Raw genomic sequence first — 14,920 nt, 5'->3', positions numbered from 1 at the left:
TTGGCTTCCATTTCATAACATCCAAACATCTCAAAATGCCATGATTGGTGTTTTGATATAATTATTATTTTTTTTAAATATGCCAGTGATGATATTTATTAATTTCCTTGCCGAAAGTCAGCAGTCTCAAAATGTAACCCATATTTCAGCGTTTATGTGGATTAGTGATTTGGACATCCTGTATGTTTAATATATATTTTTGATTCTAATTGAAGATTTTATTGCTGCTATTGCTGTAATGTACGCTTCAAAGGTGGTCCGTAAACATGACCTAAGAGCTGCTGCAGAAAACTACTGAATTCTTCACTGTGAGAGGACCTGATTTTGCCTTATATGAACAAAATGCTGTTTTTAACTGTCAATATGACAATGTTTTTTCTAAATGTCCCAGTGTTTTCCTCTCGTGTCTGGTTCTGGTTTGGCTGTGGTGTTTTTGTTTAAACGATGCCATATCTTTCAGTATTGAATGCTGTATAGTCTGTACTTGTACTGCCAAACATAACTCAAGGCTAGGGGAGAGTAATGCTCCTTATTCACTGCTGTTCACAGACTTTTGTGTTTGTCATTCTCATGTGTACTGTTGTTCGAGCGAGCTCTGTTGCACCTCGATCATGTGACTTTTTTTCTTGTGTGCAATCAGAAAGGTATTAAGGAATCCCTCTTTACTTGGCAAACTTAAGTACAAAGCTATGACCTCTCTATACAGTGGGGTCCAAAAGTCTGAGACCACATGGAAAATCTGGGATTTTTAGGATTAAAAAAAAAAAAAGAATTGTCTCGTTTTGCTGTATTTTAATAGATAAAAGTGTAACTGTAGTGCAAGTGTCATCAGTGTTTTTGTTTTGTTTTCCCGGAAGACAAAAACTGTAATGCCATCTGCTAGACATGGTCTAAAAGCCACAGTAATGTATTTATTGGGTCTTTAAGATTTTGCACTACTTTTAAATTCTTAATGAAATGTAAGCAACTTGTGACTATTTTAACTTTATTGTACAAAGGTCATGCTGTTTGAAACGTTCTGAAATCATGCTCATCATCCTGGGTTTTCCAACTTGTGGAGTCAATACCAGCTGGAGCGCATGCGGTCATTAAAAGAAAAAGGAGACGTTCATAATGACAAAAAATCTGAAAAACTATTTATGTGAACTTTTAACACAAAATTGTTATTCTAACTATAATTTATTATGATAAAGTTTGTATTTAATTAAATAAAAATGCTCAATAGAACTATTTTTGCTATTGCTCGCAGACTCTTGGATCCCACTTAGTAAAAATATTACATTCAATGTTTATGCCACTGGCGATGGCCAGTAGAACTTTAGCCCTTTTCAGCAATTAATGAGATGTTTCTTGTTCAAATTTCAGTCATTTTGATTAGGTTGATTCATTTTGGTCATAGAAGTTCATCTGGATACTTCAAAAGAATATCTGCAAAAAATAACTAGCAAAACTCTGCTAATTCAATTTGTGATTCCTATGCAAACTAAAGGCATCAATCAACCAACAATCTGGAATATTTCTGTTTAATTGATTTTTGTACTTAGACTGATACTTAAGGCATTAGTCAGATTATGGATGTACTAGTTTAGACATAAACCAAACTGCAATACTGCAATTTATTCTTCAAACTGTGCTGTTTGGTATATTTCTTGTTGTTTTCACATAATTACCATGAACACCATGTTTCTTAAACACCTATCCTGAAAATAGTGTACATAAAGCTTATCACAGGAATATGATGACTGCATGTCAAAACGAGAAAATATCTTTAGAACGAGGTCTTTGCTAGCTTTTTTGGTATGAGGTCTTTATTAGCTTGGCTGATTCCAGTACAGATACATTCACTGCATATAAAATAATATAGACCCCCTGAGAAAATGCATGAAGTAGTTAATACTAGTGTCATTTTACTGGTTTATCACTGATAATCGCGTCTCCGGTCATGTTAGAAACAGAATGTATTTATGGGGCTCCGTGTTATGATGTGTAAAACACCAAATTACCTGCTTGCTTGTCCAAAGCACTATTTATTTTCTTTCTTTTATGAGGTTATGTTTCAGTGATTTTTTCAGTTGGGTCATTTCCTTGCCCTGTTTATTAGCTTGGCCCCTGCACCTTGAGATTAATTTGAAACCCTGTCAGAAATATGGCAGCTTTCATACTGATGTTTGTGCAATTCTTCAAAAATCCTCTAGCTGTTGCTCCTCATGGCTTTGCTCATGAAACTTGGGACTGTTTAACCTTCTGAGAATGCAGACTGTTCAACCCTGTACTTTTCTCTCCCCCAGTTTGTTGTGAAGGTATTCTTTGTGAACTGTTCTCTGTATTGCACTGATTATTCAGAGGGAAAACTGTTTCGGAAGCGTACATGTGACTTCCCAATGCAAACTTAAAAAAGGGCTCCGTCTGTTTGTTGCTTTAACATGTACAAAATTTGGAGATGTGGACAGACAGCATGTGTTTATTGGTCAAACAATCTGTTCTCGATGCTTAGCATCTTGCTAACACATGCAGCATGCAGCCAAACTGTTTGATTGGGACGTTTTTCTGGACTGGTTTTAGCTAACAGCACTTACATATACGTTGGAATTGCCATTTGTGATTTTGTTGTGCGAAAGCAAACCCCCTTTAACATTAACTTCCCTTTAAGCCTTAATAGACTGCTAATGTCCTCACCATTAAGACTAATAAAGACGTAGTTGTCTAGATGGTTTGTATTTCTTGATAAACATAATGATAGTGACCCATAGGATATAGCTGACCAATATAACAACCCTTCCCCTTGACGCATAAGCATAAACTAAGTGCCATCGTCATTGATTACTCTCTGTAAAAAGGAAATATTTGTTATTTTGTCAACTGTCATTTCACTTAAGGCAGGTTAAATAAGTATTAAAAGACTAAATAAAATCCTCAAGAGAGTATTAGTCATTACAGAATGCACATAAAACCTTTGTGATCTTTCATCTTGTGAGCAGAATCAATGCTCATTCATTATTGGAATTAACGGTATAGTGAGACATATAATTTGTGGTCGTCTAGACTAGAGCTTTCATTGGGTTGGTTCTATCCAGATGCCCCAGTTCTTTAGTCACTGTGCTGGTGTGGTCATCTCTTTCTGTGTCTCCTATTTGTGGTAACTGATTATAGAAGGAACTGATTTCGTCTCTGTTGTCTTGTTGGTCCTTTTCCTTTCTAAGAAAAATATGCTAAATATGGATGTGCATGATGTCTCAACTGCATATATCAGAGCCTTCTTGTTATGTCATTTATATTTTGTAACCTGTATTTCTGTACGTGTTTTTAAAATACATATATATATTTAATTCCAGTGTATGTGTTTTTCTGTCTATTTGTCATTTTGGGTAAGACTTTCAGAAAAAGAGAATCAAGAAAATTGCCTGCTATAAAAATGTATGAAAAAAGAGAAAATCACAATGACACACATGACAGAAACATGCAAATCATAACACACACTCAGACGTACAGATTTCCATTTATCCTGCCTAAAAAATAAATCAGGTGATGTTCTGTCACTGCAAAAATGTTGAGTTTGGGTTTAAAAAAGTTGTATCTGCTGGGTTCTGCTGAATGTCTCAAAGTCTTCAGGGATGGTATCTGCAGAGAAGAAATTCATAAATGGTGACTCAATGAGCAGTGATTTTACCTCAGATGTGAAGAAATATTCAACAAAATGCTAAATTTGTGAAAGAGTGATAGTAGAGAAGCAGGAAACAACCTCCAATTTAAACCGGCATCTCTCTCAAGTGCACCCAAAAAGGTAAGCTATCCCCTAGAGTTGCCACATGTGCATTTTAAAACAGGATCGTCCTGTTTTTAAAAAAAAATAAAAAATGTATGTTGCGTCCTTTATGAAACTAATAATGGACACGTTTTGTCCCGCATTTTTTATGAATTTTGGTTGTCAAAATACTTTTTGTCAATGGGAGAACCTGAGAGCTGAAAAAGACAGATGAAAGGCAGGCAAATGCTGTAGTCTGTGTGACAAATAGGGCTGGGAGTCTATCCCAAAAAGAATAGATGCCGAATCATAGGGAATTGAGAATTGACTCCAAAGTGTCAATACACTGTTAGTCAAACTCAAGAGCCTGACTAACAGTGTATTCATCACCTTGATTTGCAAACAACTACACATTTTAGAAGAGCCTAACAGATAGTAGTAGGGCTTTTGATTCATCCCATGTGTAATAGTTTAAGATACTAGGGAAGATTCTTCGTTTGTTGAATCAGTTCACCAAAAAGATTTTTCAGATTCATTCACTGATTCATTCAGTGATGGTTGGTATTGTTTGATGGTATTATGTGTATGGTTTCCTTCTGTACAATACACTATGAAAGGCTAAATTTGTGTGTATGACGTGTGTTAATAAACTTGATATGACAACAGGATTGTTGTATTTCCATATTTTACGACATAAAAAGGACTCGTAATTCGGACTTGTACGTAGGTAATGGGGACTCGACATGGACTCAATATTGATGACATGGACTTGGACTCAGACTTGAGCAGTTAGGACTTGAGAATCAACTCTGACTCGAGATCTAGTGACTTGACTACTAGACTGCTCAGAGCTGTTTCAGACAATTATTGTGCCCTAAGCAAGATCCCTATTTCCTGATCACAGGGGGATGACCCCCACCCCAACAAGTGGCACCCTAAGCGACCGCCTAGTTCACCCTGAAACTGGTATCCAATTATACCATATATCGTTCTAATGGGCTTATTGGATTAAAATGGTATTTTATCAAAACAACTGACCATTGCAACGGTAGCGCAGGTTGGCCCAGATGATGTTCTCCTGAGAGAAGCAGAAAACTCCCAGTCTACCTCCTCTCATGGTTGTGTCAATGATAATTCCTGTGTCTGCCACCATTTGGGGGCCTTCAAAGAACCGGACCCTGCATGCAAGACAAAGCACTAACTCAACACGCATAAGATGAAATCATATTAGTTAGTGTTCTAATATACAGTATTTGTCAAAATATCCCAATTCATATTCCAATGGGGTGAACTGTTGTGGATGAGTGGACTGTTATGCAATTCCTTCTAAAAATTAAAAACTGGTTCAAGAAATATTTCAGCCTTTTTTCTAATCGAAACCTTTCAAACAAGGCATGTATTCTTGGGAATATTGTTTAAATTCACATTCAGTTAATATGACATTCTGTTAGTCTTCCATAAAAGTTTTTACTTCAAAAGCCAAGATGACATTATTCTCCAGGAAGTGACATAATCTTTGGTAGGAAATCAACAGCATTAGTTTTAGCAATGGAGCTAAAGATTTGTGTGATGCTTTGTAGTAGTAGTTGGTTTGTCTCACTCTAAAAGCTTTCAGTCCAGTTTAATAAAACCACAGAAGCTGGTGATAATATAAAAATGTCAAAAGATAGTTAAAAAAATATAACAAATGAACAGTTGACAGACACCCTCATGTACTATAAGCTAACTTTACCTCTTTTTAGCCATGGAATAAATAATACAGGTAGGTTACAATTATTGAAGTGCCAGAACATATTTCAGAAAGAATGGTAAAAAGAATGGTTTTGTAGAAATACTTACTTAATATACAACACTAGCAACTGTATTCAAGTAGTTGAATGGCCCATTTTACCTGATATAGCCTTCCTGGGGTCTGTGCTGTAAGAACCAACGGTAAGAGGTCTTGTCTTTCCATCCAACATTTCTGGCATCTTTCCACAAGAGTTTCACCTGGTTGGATGAGTCACCTGTGTGCCAGAGTGAGTTGCGCAGGTTCTCTCCAGGACCACTGTCTGATTTCACTGCCTACAAACAAAATAAAGAAACTGATACCATATTTGCTCTGAGCAATAAAAGAAGCTGTCGCTTGAAAATAAAAGAATCCGGATCACACCTTAAGCTGGATGCCTGGTTCAGCTACAGCTCGGAAAGGATTGGCTTGCCAGTAGATCTGCTCCACCTGCTTCCACATCACCACATAGAAGCTGGAGCTGTCCTGATAGCCAAAGATGAAGCCTGCGTAGTCATCATCCGTCTCAGTATTCACATGAAATGTGCCTTCAAAATCCACACCGTTGAATGCAGTGTAGCCTGTGAGAGTTGCCAAAAAGGATTGAGATTGGATGTTGGACAACACCTTTAATATGAATGATTATCTTTGTCATAGTCACCTTACCTACAGCCAGTCCAGGGTCACTGTTCATGGTCTGAACAATCTCTCTTCCCTATTGAAAAGAATGTACAGTGCTTAGTAAAGTTTACGCAGTGAGAATATAAAGTGAAACCAAACACACCATCTCAATTCCTAAAATTCAGACAAACCTGATTGAGCACCACCCAGTTTGGATCGATCTGCGCATCCCCCTCTGGATCTAGAACCACAGTCTGGTAGGTTCTGAAGTCAGTGAGAGTGACCTCAGCATTCTCAGGGCAAACGTCAATGATGTCGCTAACTGTGTCATTGTCAAAATCATTCTCGCAAACATTGCCAATGCCATCACCTGCAAATGAATAGTCAAGATCAATAAAATGTCAGAAGATCCATAGTGGGTTGTGACCTTGCTGAAAAGACCAGCTTAGACCAGCATGAATTGACATGCTGATCCAGGCCGGTTTATGTTGGTTAGTGCTGGTCAAGCTTTCTAGTGGAGCTGGTTCACCAATGAAGCCTTGCTGATTTAAATGGTAAATGGTAATTGCTCAAAGAATTGGCATAAGTGTCAACAGTTTGATGTAAAGTGAGGTCTCCAAAGCTTAAAATCCTGACCATCAAAGTCCTCCTGTAGTGGGTTTGGGATCAGACGGCAGTTATCTGGTCCAGGTGGAAGGAGATCAGGAATGCCATCATTGTCATCATCATCATCACATTCATCTCCAATGCCATCCTTGTCAGTGTCAAGCTGGGAGCTGTTAATAACTGCTGGACAGTTGTCTCGAGAATCCTGATGTCCATCTCCATCACTAAGGACAGACAACATGTGATTGAACATGCTGATGAGGGATGTGACCAAAGGGAATCAACAATGGAAGGTTTATGGTACCTGTCTTTGTTGGTGTCACAAGGGTCGCCAATCAAGTCATTGTCCACATCCAGCTGTGGAAAATCTGAGAATTAGGGTGATTCTTTGTTCTTACTTTATTACTGACAGTTTAATTGTCTTGAATAATTACTGGATAACTTGTAACAATGTTTACACAAATTAGTTAATATTTTATTGTGGTAAATTCATTCATCCATTCCAAGCTAAATGGATATTATTACTGAAACATACTCAAGTTAATCGAATTGGGAAATCTGCTTGGTCTTATCCTGAGTTCAGTTCTACCCACCTCAACATACCAAGCGTTCATTCAACTCCTGCTTTCATTCAGATTCAGAGAGTGTGTGTTAATCAAACCTGATCAGGGTTGCGGATGTAGGGACAGCTGTCACAAGCGTCACCAACTTTATCACCATCTCGATCTTTCTGGTCACGGTTTGGTACCTTTTTGCAGTTATCCTTATCGTTTTTTATTCCTGTGAAGCAAAATACAATTTCCATTTGCATACTTATCTACAGCGACTTACAGTGCATTCAAAGTATACATTTTCTCAGTTTGTGTGTTTTTTGAGAGTAAATTTTATGACCTAATCATTGCTAGCGCCATGTTCTACCAATTGAGCTACTGTACGTCTCAAGTCTTACCATCCCCATCAATGTCATCATCACATTCGTCACCCTGACCATCACCATCCGTGTCCTTCTGGTCATTGTTTTTGACCAGACGGCAGTTATCACAAGCGTCACCATAATCATCCTGGTCAGTATTCTTCTGGTTCACATTGGGGACGAGCACACAGTTGTCCTATCAGTGAAGAGATATGAAAGTCATTATGAAAGTCAAGTGAAGAGGTAAATGGTGAATTATAATAATATGGTGTCTGGTGATATTACACAGCATGTAGTGCTGTAACCTCTAACCTCTGTGTTTAGGATCCCATCTCCATCTGCATCATCATCACATGCATCACCAATGTTATCTTTGTCTGCATCCTCTTGGCCAGAGTTTGGAACAGTGAGGCAATTGTCCTAACAAAACCATTGTCATTGAGACCTCATCATTGTTTGAATTTGATGTTGCATGCAATGCATTTCTATTATTTAATTTTTTAATTTTTTTTACCTTTGCGCAGTTTCTCTCTACGCATTCCAGTTTTTCATCAGGGAAGCCATCAATATCAGTATCTGGTCCACATAAGTATCCATTCCCAGCCCAACCAACTCCACACTAAAACCAATCAGATCAGTGCGACCAGTCATGCTCATGTACTGTAGCGGTGTGCAGAAAGGTGTTTTGAAGACTTACCGCACATTCTATTTGTCCATCACGGTGAACGATGCATTCAGCACTGGCGTGGCATGGATTGGGCTGCCCATTTCCACACGACCGCTCAGGTTTACAGCCTTTCACCTGATCCCCAACAAAGCCAGACTTGCAGCGGCCACATCGAAAAGAGCCCTGCCAATACATGCATGCATGTAAATATTTCCCGAATATTTTGGACCAGTGGTTCTCAACTGTTTGCTTCAGGAGTTAGGACACAGAATTTACATTGGACATGAAGTTGTGAAATGAAACCTGTAATTCATATTTAGTCTGGTCTTATTTATTTCTTTGTGTAATTGCGTTGGGTTTGTAACACAACCTGCCCATGTTTTCATTTGGCTAGTTTCTACCAAGTGACAGAAATTTACACCAAAGTGTTTGAATGGACACACATACTTGGACGTGAACATCAAAGATATGGGAAGCGTTTTCTCATCCCTTTCAAAAGTTACCCTAACTCTGCCAGATTATATGGTAAGTTGCATTTATTTATTATTTATTTTTTTGTTGCATTTTGCATTGTTTTTTTTCCTTACTCTGATAGACAGAACAGACCTGCAAACAATTTTTTGGTTGTGACCCACCAATGAAGAACCACAGGTTTAGACCATATTTGCATGAGACAGGGCTGTGGTATTGCAACTGACACACCATAATGCATCACTCACCGGTGTGTTGATGCAGTTGGAGTTCTCTACACAGCCCCCATTTGAGTTCTCACACTCATTGATGTCTGTGCAAACCTGCATGTAAGAGGTTCCATTTCATTTAAAAAATGTATCCATTATCTGTCTGCAATAAATAACAGAAAGATTCTCATATAAAAAAAAATACCTGTTTGTTGGCAGATGCATAGGCAAGTCCGACCCCCTGCACCTGGGGACCCATGTATCCAGCAGGACAGGGGCCACAGCGGAAACCAGGTGATGCATTAATGCATCTCACCCCCATGTGACACGGCATTACAGCACACTGTATGCAACAAAGCAACAGAAGGAAACAAAAACTGCAGTTTGCTGTAGAGTAGAAATCAAATGTCTGTTCTTTATCTGGGTCAGACAAAATTCATAACTGAAAATTAGCTCCATTTCATGAGTTGTAATTTGAACTGAATTGACCACACCCATATTATGTTGAATTGGCATGACAGGAAGAGGAATTTACTGAATTGCAATCTGAAGAAATTAAAAGAAAAGTCAACCAACAGAGGTATTTCACAAGTAACACAAGAAATACAATTAATTACAATAACTTTTGATGTGTTCTGTTTAAGGATTCCATCTTGTCATTCTACTTCACATCTAGCTCCAGTAGAGTGTTTAGAAGGTAACCCCCTAGTTGCTCAAAGTCTCAGGAGAGTCATGTCAGAGACTATTTAGCAGAGAAGGGCCACTTCTATTAAAATGAATGGAAGAAATTGGAATGCCCAACCAAGAAGCTCTTAGCGCCAAACGGTCAACGGACGTAGAAAGGAAGTCCCGCTTTACAAGTAAAAGAGACAATTATCACAGGTACAGACATGGCCTGGATATCAACTCGACAGCGTGCATGCGCATTAGCTATACTAGCCAGGAAAATTTAGTTTTTTAGCATAATCTGAGGTAAAGAAGCACAATTTATAATTTAAATTAAACCCAGTCAAGTAGATAGGAGCTGCACTGTCATGACTGGAAATAGCCTCCTGAGAGTGTTCCAAAGATGGCCGACAGTGGACTGACTTGCTAAAAACTTGCTTTGTTTGTGTGCAAAGTTCACACACTGTTTATTGTGTTTATTATTGTGTTTAGAAACCCTACACCTACACCTCCCCCAACAATAACCTTAACCCAACCACTAAATCTTACCCTAAATCTTAGGTTGGAAAAAGCAGATGAGACTCTAGAGACTTTGGCTGTCGGGGGATTACCTTCTAGACACAGACAAGAATTTGTGCTAATTCAAAGCATTCTTGGAAATGAAGACTACTTCCACCGTGGTCCTTAAATGTTCATTCAAAAGAAAAAGGTTTCATTGAGAACTATCATCTAAAGTTCTGGATATGTATATATTGTATGCATGATTGCATGATTTAATTATTTATGCTGAAACATTAAAAATATTATTAAAAACTTAAAAATGAGAATTTTCATTTTTATTCAAATTCTTAATTACAGTGCATTTTATAATGAATTGCGATTTTGTAAGTCTGCATTTGCTAACTCAAATTCAGGAATTGAAATGGAAATGAAAGGCATTCACAATTAAATTTGAATGGTGCAAACCCTGTACTTTACAAAAATAATTTAGAGACAATCCAAGACTACCACTAAAACTTGCTAAGCAGCTAAATGTTGGTGAGGCAGTCCGCCATGCTTTGACTTACCTCATCAATATCTGTGCAGTGAGTTCCATTTCCTGTCATGCCCTCAGGGCATGGGCCACACGTGATGCCACCAGGTGTTGTAGTGCATTCAACACCAGGGTGGCAGGGGTTGGGCACACATGAGGGCTGCGGATCAGCTGACATCATGCCTGCAACAGAACATGGCAACAGAAATAATTTCGAATAGATCCCTCACCTTTATGAATCTGATACAATGATAAGCTTAGGATTCCTCACCACAGGCTTCACACTCCATAACTGTATTCTTCAGGAAGACAATTTCCTGTATCTATAAAACAAAGAGGAGTTAATATCAGTGTGAATGTAGCATTTTGTTACTGCTAGCACATGTTATTTAAGCTGATGATTTCCTGAGTTTCGGGAAAGCTGTTTGAAAGCAATCCTTATTTTTGTAATTGGCTTTATAATTTACCTGTTGTTTCAGCAGTTCCTTAATCTCAGCGAGCTCCATGTTTGTGCCTTTAATCTGTTTGATAATTTCTCCATCTGTAGTAAAGAATGTGAAATCAGGAGGATGAAAAAAGCACCATAAAATTACTCCATGTGACTTGTAATAATACATAATCCAAGTCTTCTGTAGCCATAATATGAATTAAGCTACTTTTTACAAACACACCTCTGACATTTCTGGGTTCTTTTGGCACCAAAGAAAAAAAAACTGCTATTATTGGGTGCTTCACTCAAAAGTGCTGTTTGTTTTGGTTGAAACCCCCATTTCCAAAATATTATTGGAGATTTTGTATTCTTCACATTTCCATCAGGATCAGTGGATCAGGCTAAACTCAAGATTTTACATAGTTTGTGACTGAACCTACCCCGCAGCTGTTTTAGGGAGAATTGAACTTTTCAGGAAGGATCCGCACAAACTCCAATGTCAGATGGCTTTAAATTGAAATCATTTTAAAATCACTGCAGTTACTTGTTAAAGCAAATATCCACCATTGAAATCTGCAACTCAAAAGAACCCAGAAGCATGACTGCTTGCGGTCTAATGTCACATTAATTTAATCTATAGTTTTTTTGGAGAAACAGACAGATATTTATAAGCAGCAAAAATTCCACAGCACCACATGAAGTATAGTATTAAAATGACTTTTTAAAAATAGGGATATAGCTTAAAAAATGTATGCTAAAAATAAAATACAAAATGATGGTAACAAAGCCTTTATCGGGGTGGGGAACACACATAAAACATTAACAAACAGGTATTCTATTAACAGGTTAACATGTGACATTTGTTGGACACACCCTACAGAATATCCTCTCTTTTTGTGTTCCGGGGAAGAAATAAAACCATACAGGTTGGTAACGTCATTAGTAAATGTAAATGAAGACAAGATTTTCAGTTTTGGTGAACTATCCCTTTAAGAATGTCAACAGTTGTAAACTACATCAGTAAAATCAACAGGACCGTTTCATGATTAATGTGTTTAAAGCCCAGTTCAAAATAAAATGACTTTTCCTGCAGGTACTCTGGACACTGGAGGATTTTCAGCATCTGACAGTCCACAGTTAGATCCCTGTTACAGTAATTCAGCAGACACTTCATCTATATCTCCTGCTGGAAACGCATGCTGCTAGAACATTTATCAGCCAAATTGCTTTGGCTGATAAAAAGACCATAAGACAGTTGCAGCTCATACAGAACGCTGCTGCCAAGATTCTGAGCAGAACCAGAAAATATGAACATATCACACCAGTCCTCAGGTCTTTACACTGGCTCCCAGTTACAATTAGGATTGATTTTAAAGTATTATTACTGGTATATAAATCACTCAATGGGCTAGGACCTCAATATATTGCAGATATGCTCACTGAATATAAACCCAACAGATCACTCAGATCATTAGGATCACATCAGCTACAAATACCAAGGGTTCACTCTAAGCAAGGAGAGTTTGCTTTTAGCTATTATGCCAGCCGCAGCTGGAGCCAGCTTCCAGGAGAGATCAGATGTGCTCCTACAGTAGTCACATTCAAATCCAGACTCAAAACACATCTGTTTAGCTGTGCATTTACTGAATGAGCACTGTGCCACTGTGTGTCCGACTGTTTGTACTGTATTTTATTTTATTTTATATTCTAAACTGTTTCAATTAGTTTTTAGTTTTTTTTATTCTTATTTTAATCTCTTCTATGTAAAGCACTTTGAATTACCATTGTGTATGAAATGTGCTATATAAATAAACTTGCCCTGCCTTGCCTTGCCTAATGCTAAATTCTGTTTTCAGTGTTTAAGCATGAACAAAACATGTCATCTTAAATGCTTCATTTTGATTAATCTCATGGGTGCTGTTACGACAACACCTGGGTCAACTGTTGCTGGTGTAATTTATTAAGTAGTTTTTCTTATTTTCTGTCGGAAATCACCCTCCCCAGGGTGCAGTTCAGGAAAATAAATGGTAAAAGGGAAGTGTGCTATTTCCATTAGCTGCATCAACGGTTTCCATATGCTGTAGTTGACCATAATGCTGTTAATAAGTTTCAATGAAGGCTGGTTATCTTTTTGTGTCAACTTTTCAAATACTTTATACAGTAACTTGTATTCTATAAATCTGAATAATAGAAATGCAAATCAATTTGTTAATCTGAATAAAAAAATGACTGCATTCTTGTTAAAAACATTAATGGTAGTATATGGATAGGTGACATACAAAGCTTTAAATGTCAAAGCTGAAATGTCCTAGTGTGACATGCCATACTCCATCTAAAATATTTTAAACAGTATTTTGCAAATTCTTTCTTATTATTATGCATGCACCTTTTATGATCCCAATTTGAGAGACCATATGGAGTATTTGTTCCTTGAAATGTTAATTTGTCACACTGCAGGACCTTTTAAAATGAACTAGTAAAGGCAGAAAAGTGATGACAACTGGTGAAAAACTGAAAAGAAATAGTGATCAGTTACTTTACCAAAAACATGTTTCCTCTGTACATTCATATCTATTTTAAGTCAAAATCTTGATGCTGGGAAAAAGAAATTCTGAAACATATGTCTCAACAATTCAAATATACAGGGTTCCCAAAATCAAGGAAAATAAGTGGTAATTTTAGGCCTGGAAAGTCATGGAAATTCATAAAATCATACAAAAGTCATAAAAAAAAAAAAAGAGTTTTAACTTAGCGAATTTAAAATCTTCTAGTTATGCTCAGTTCTAAAATATTTAATTGGCTTGAGATTGCTCCTTGTAATACCTTGTAAATCTTTTTATGGAGTATAAAATAAATACAAATAATCAGTAATTATGAATGACTGGAAAAGCCATGGAAGTTCATTAATGTGTTCATCTTTCTATAACTCTTCACTCAAATATGCACGAGTCGACTCACCTCTGGATATTCCTTGAGAAGAAACCAGAGTGCTGTGCAGATAGAAGCTGAAGCTGAACAAGACAGTGCACAGCATGTTCAGTAGCTGTGTCCGCAGTGAGGGAAGAAGGACTCTATGTGTGTGTCTGTGTGCCTCCAGTCTCCTCTGCTTTTATACAGCGTCTCTTACGTCATCAGTAGTCTGGCTGCTGACAGATCACACCTTTCATTCCATTCCAAGTGTCTTGTGTAAAGTGAAAAAAAAAATCTTGGATTTCAGTCCCTGTACAAGGTACTGAGTTCATGGAATTAAAATACTTTCCTTGCACAATGAATACAAGAGAGTGCATGCAACTTAATCATTAATTATAATGTCATTATTGTTAAAGGGTTTTTTTTTTTATATAAAGTGTGCATGGAGGACCACCTGATCAAGACCCTGTCATGGCCAGCCCAATATCCAGACCTGAACCCCATTGAAAACCTCTGTAATGTGATCAGAAGGAAGATGGATGGCCACAAGCCATTAAACAAAGCCGAGCTGCTTGAATTTTTGCATCAGGAGTGGCATGAAGTCGCCCAACAGCAATCTGACAGACTGGTAGAGAGTATGTCAAGACGCATGAAATATGTGATTGAAAATCAGGGTTATTTCACCAAATATTGATTTCTGAACTCTTCCTAAGTTAAAACGTTAGTATTGTGTTGTTTTAAAATGAAAATGAACTCGTTTTCTTTGCATTATTTGAAGTCTGAAAACACTGCATCTTTTTTTGTTATTTTGACCAGTTGTCATTTTCTGCAAATAAATGCTCTAAATGACAAAATTATTATTTGGAATTTGGGAGAAATAGTTT

At 37.4% G+C, this 14,920-nt stretch overlaps 1 protein-coding gene across 1 annotated transcript; it reads right to left on the bottom strand.

Moving 5' to 3' along the window:
• Positions 1-138: 138 nt before the first annotated feature.
• comp (cartilage oligomeric matrix protein) lies at positions 139-14,195 on the bottom strand. Its single transcript, XM_052111340.1, has 19 exons — positions 14,085-14,195; positions 11,164-11,237; positions 10,968-11,019; positions 10,731-10,879; positions 9,203-9,340; positions 9,037-9,111; positions 8,348-8,500; positions 8,165-8,269; positions 7,963-8,070; positions 7,687-7,846; positions 7,399-7,517; positions 7,042-7,094; positions 6,768-6,961; positions 6,323-6,501; positions 6,177-6,225; positions 5,895-6,091; positions 5,634-5,806; positions 4,781-4,920; positions 139-3,618 (listed from the first exon to the last, which is right to left on the bottom strand). Exons 1-19 carry the CDS (start codon positions 14,158-14,160, stop codon positions 3,560-3,562), a joined length of 2,253 nt encoding a protein of 750 aa, XP_051967300.1. The 5' UTR covers positions 14,161-14,195; the 3' UTR covers positions 139-3,559.
• Positions 14,196-14,920: the final 725 nt, after the last annotated feature.

This window comes from Xyrauchen texanus, chromosome 39 (assembly GCF_025860055.1).
Source record: "Xyrauchen texanus isolate HMW12.3.18 chromosome 39, RBS_HiC_50CHRs, whole genome shotgun sequence".
In the NCBI taxonomy this organism is placed as follows: domain Eukaryota; kingdom Metazoa; phylum Chordata; class Actinopteri; order Cypriniformes; family Catostomidae; genus Xyrauchen; species Xyrauchen texanus.
Note: the sequence above shows the minus strand (reverse complement) of the source record. Positions and strands in the feature narration are given on the sequence as shown.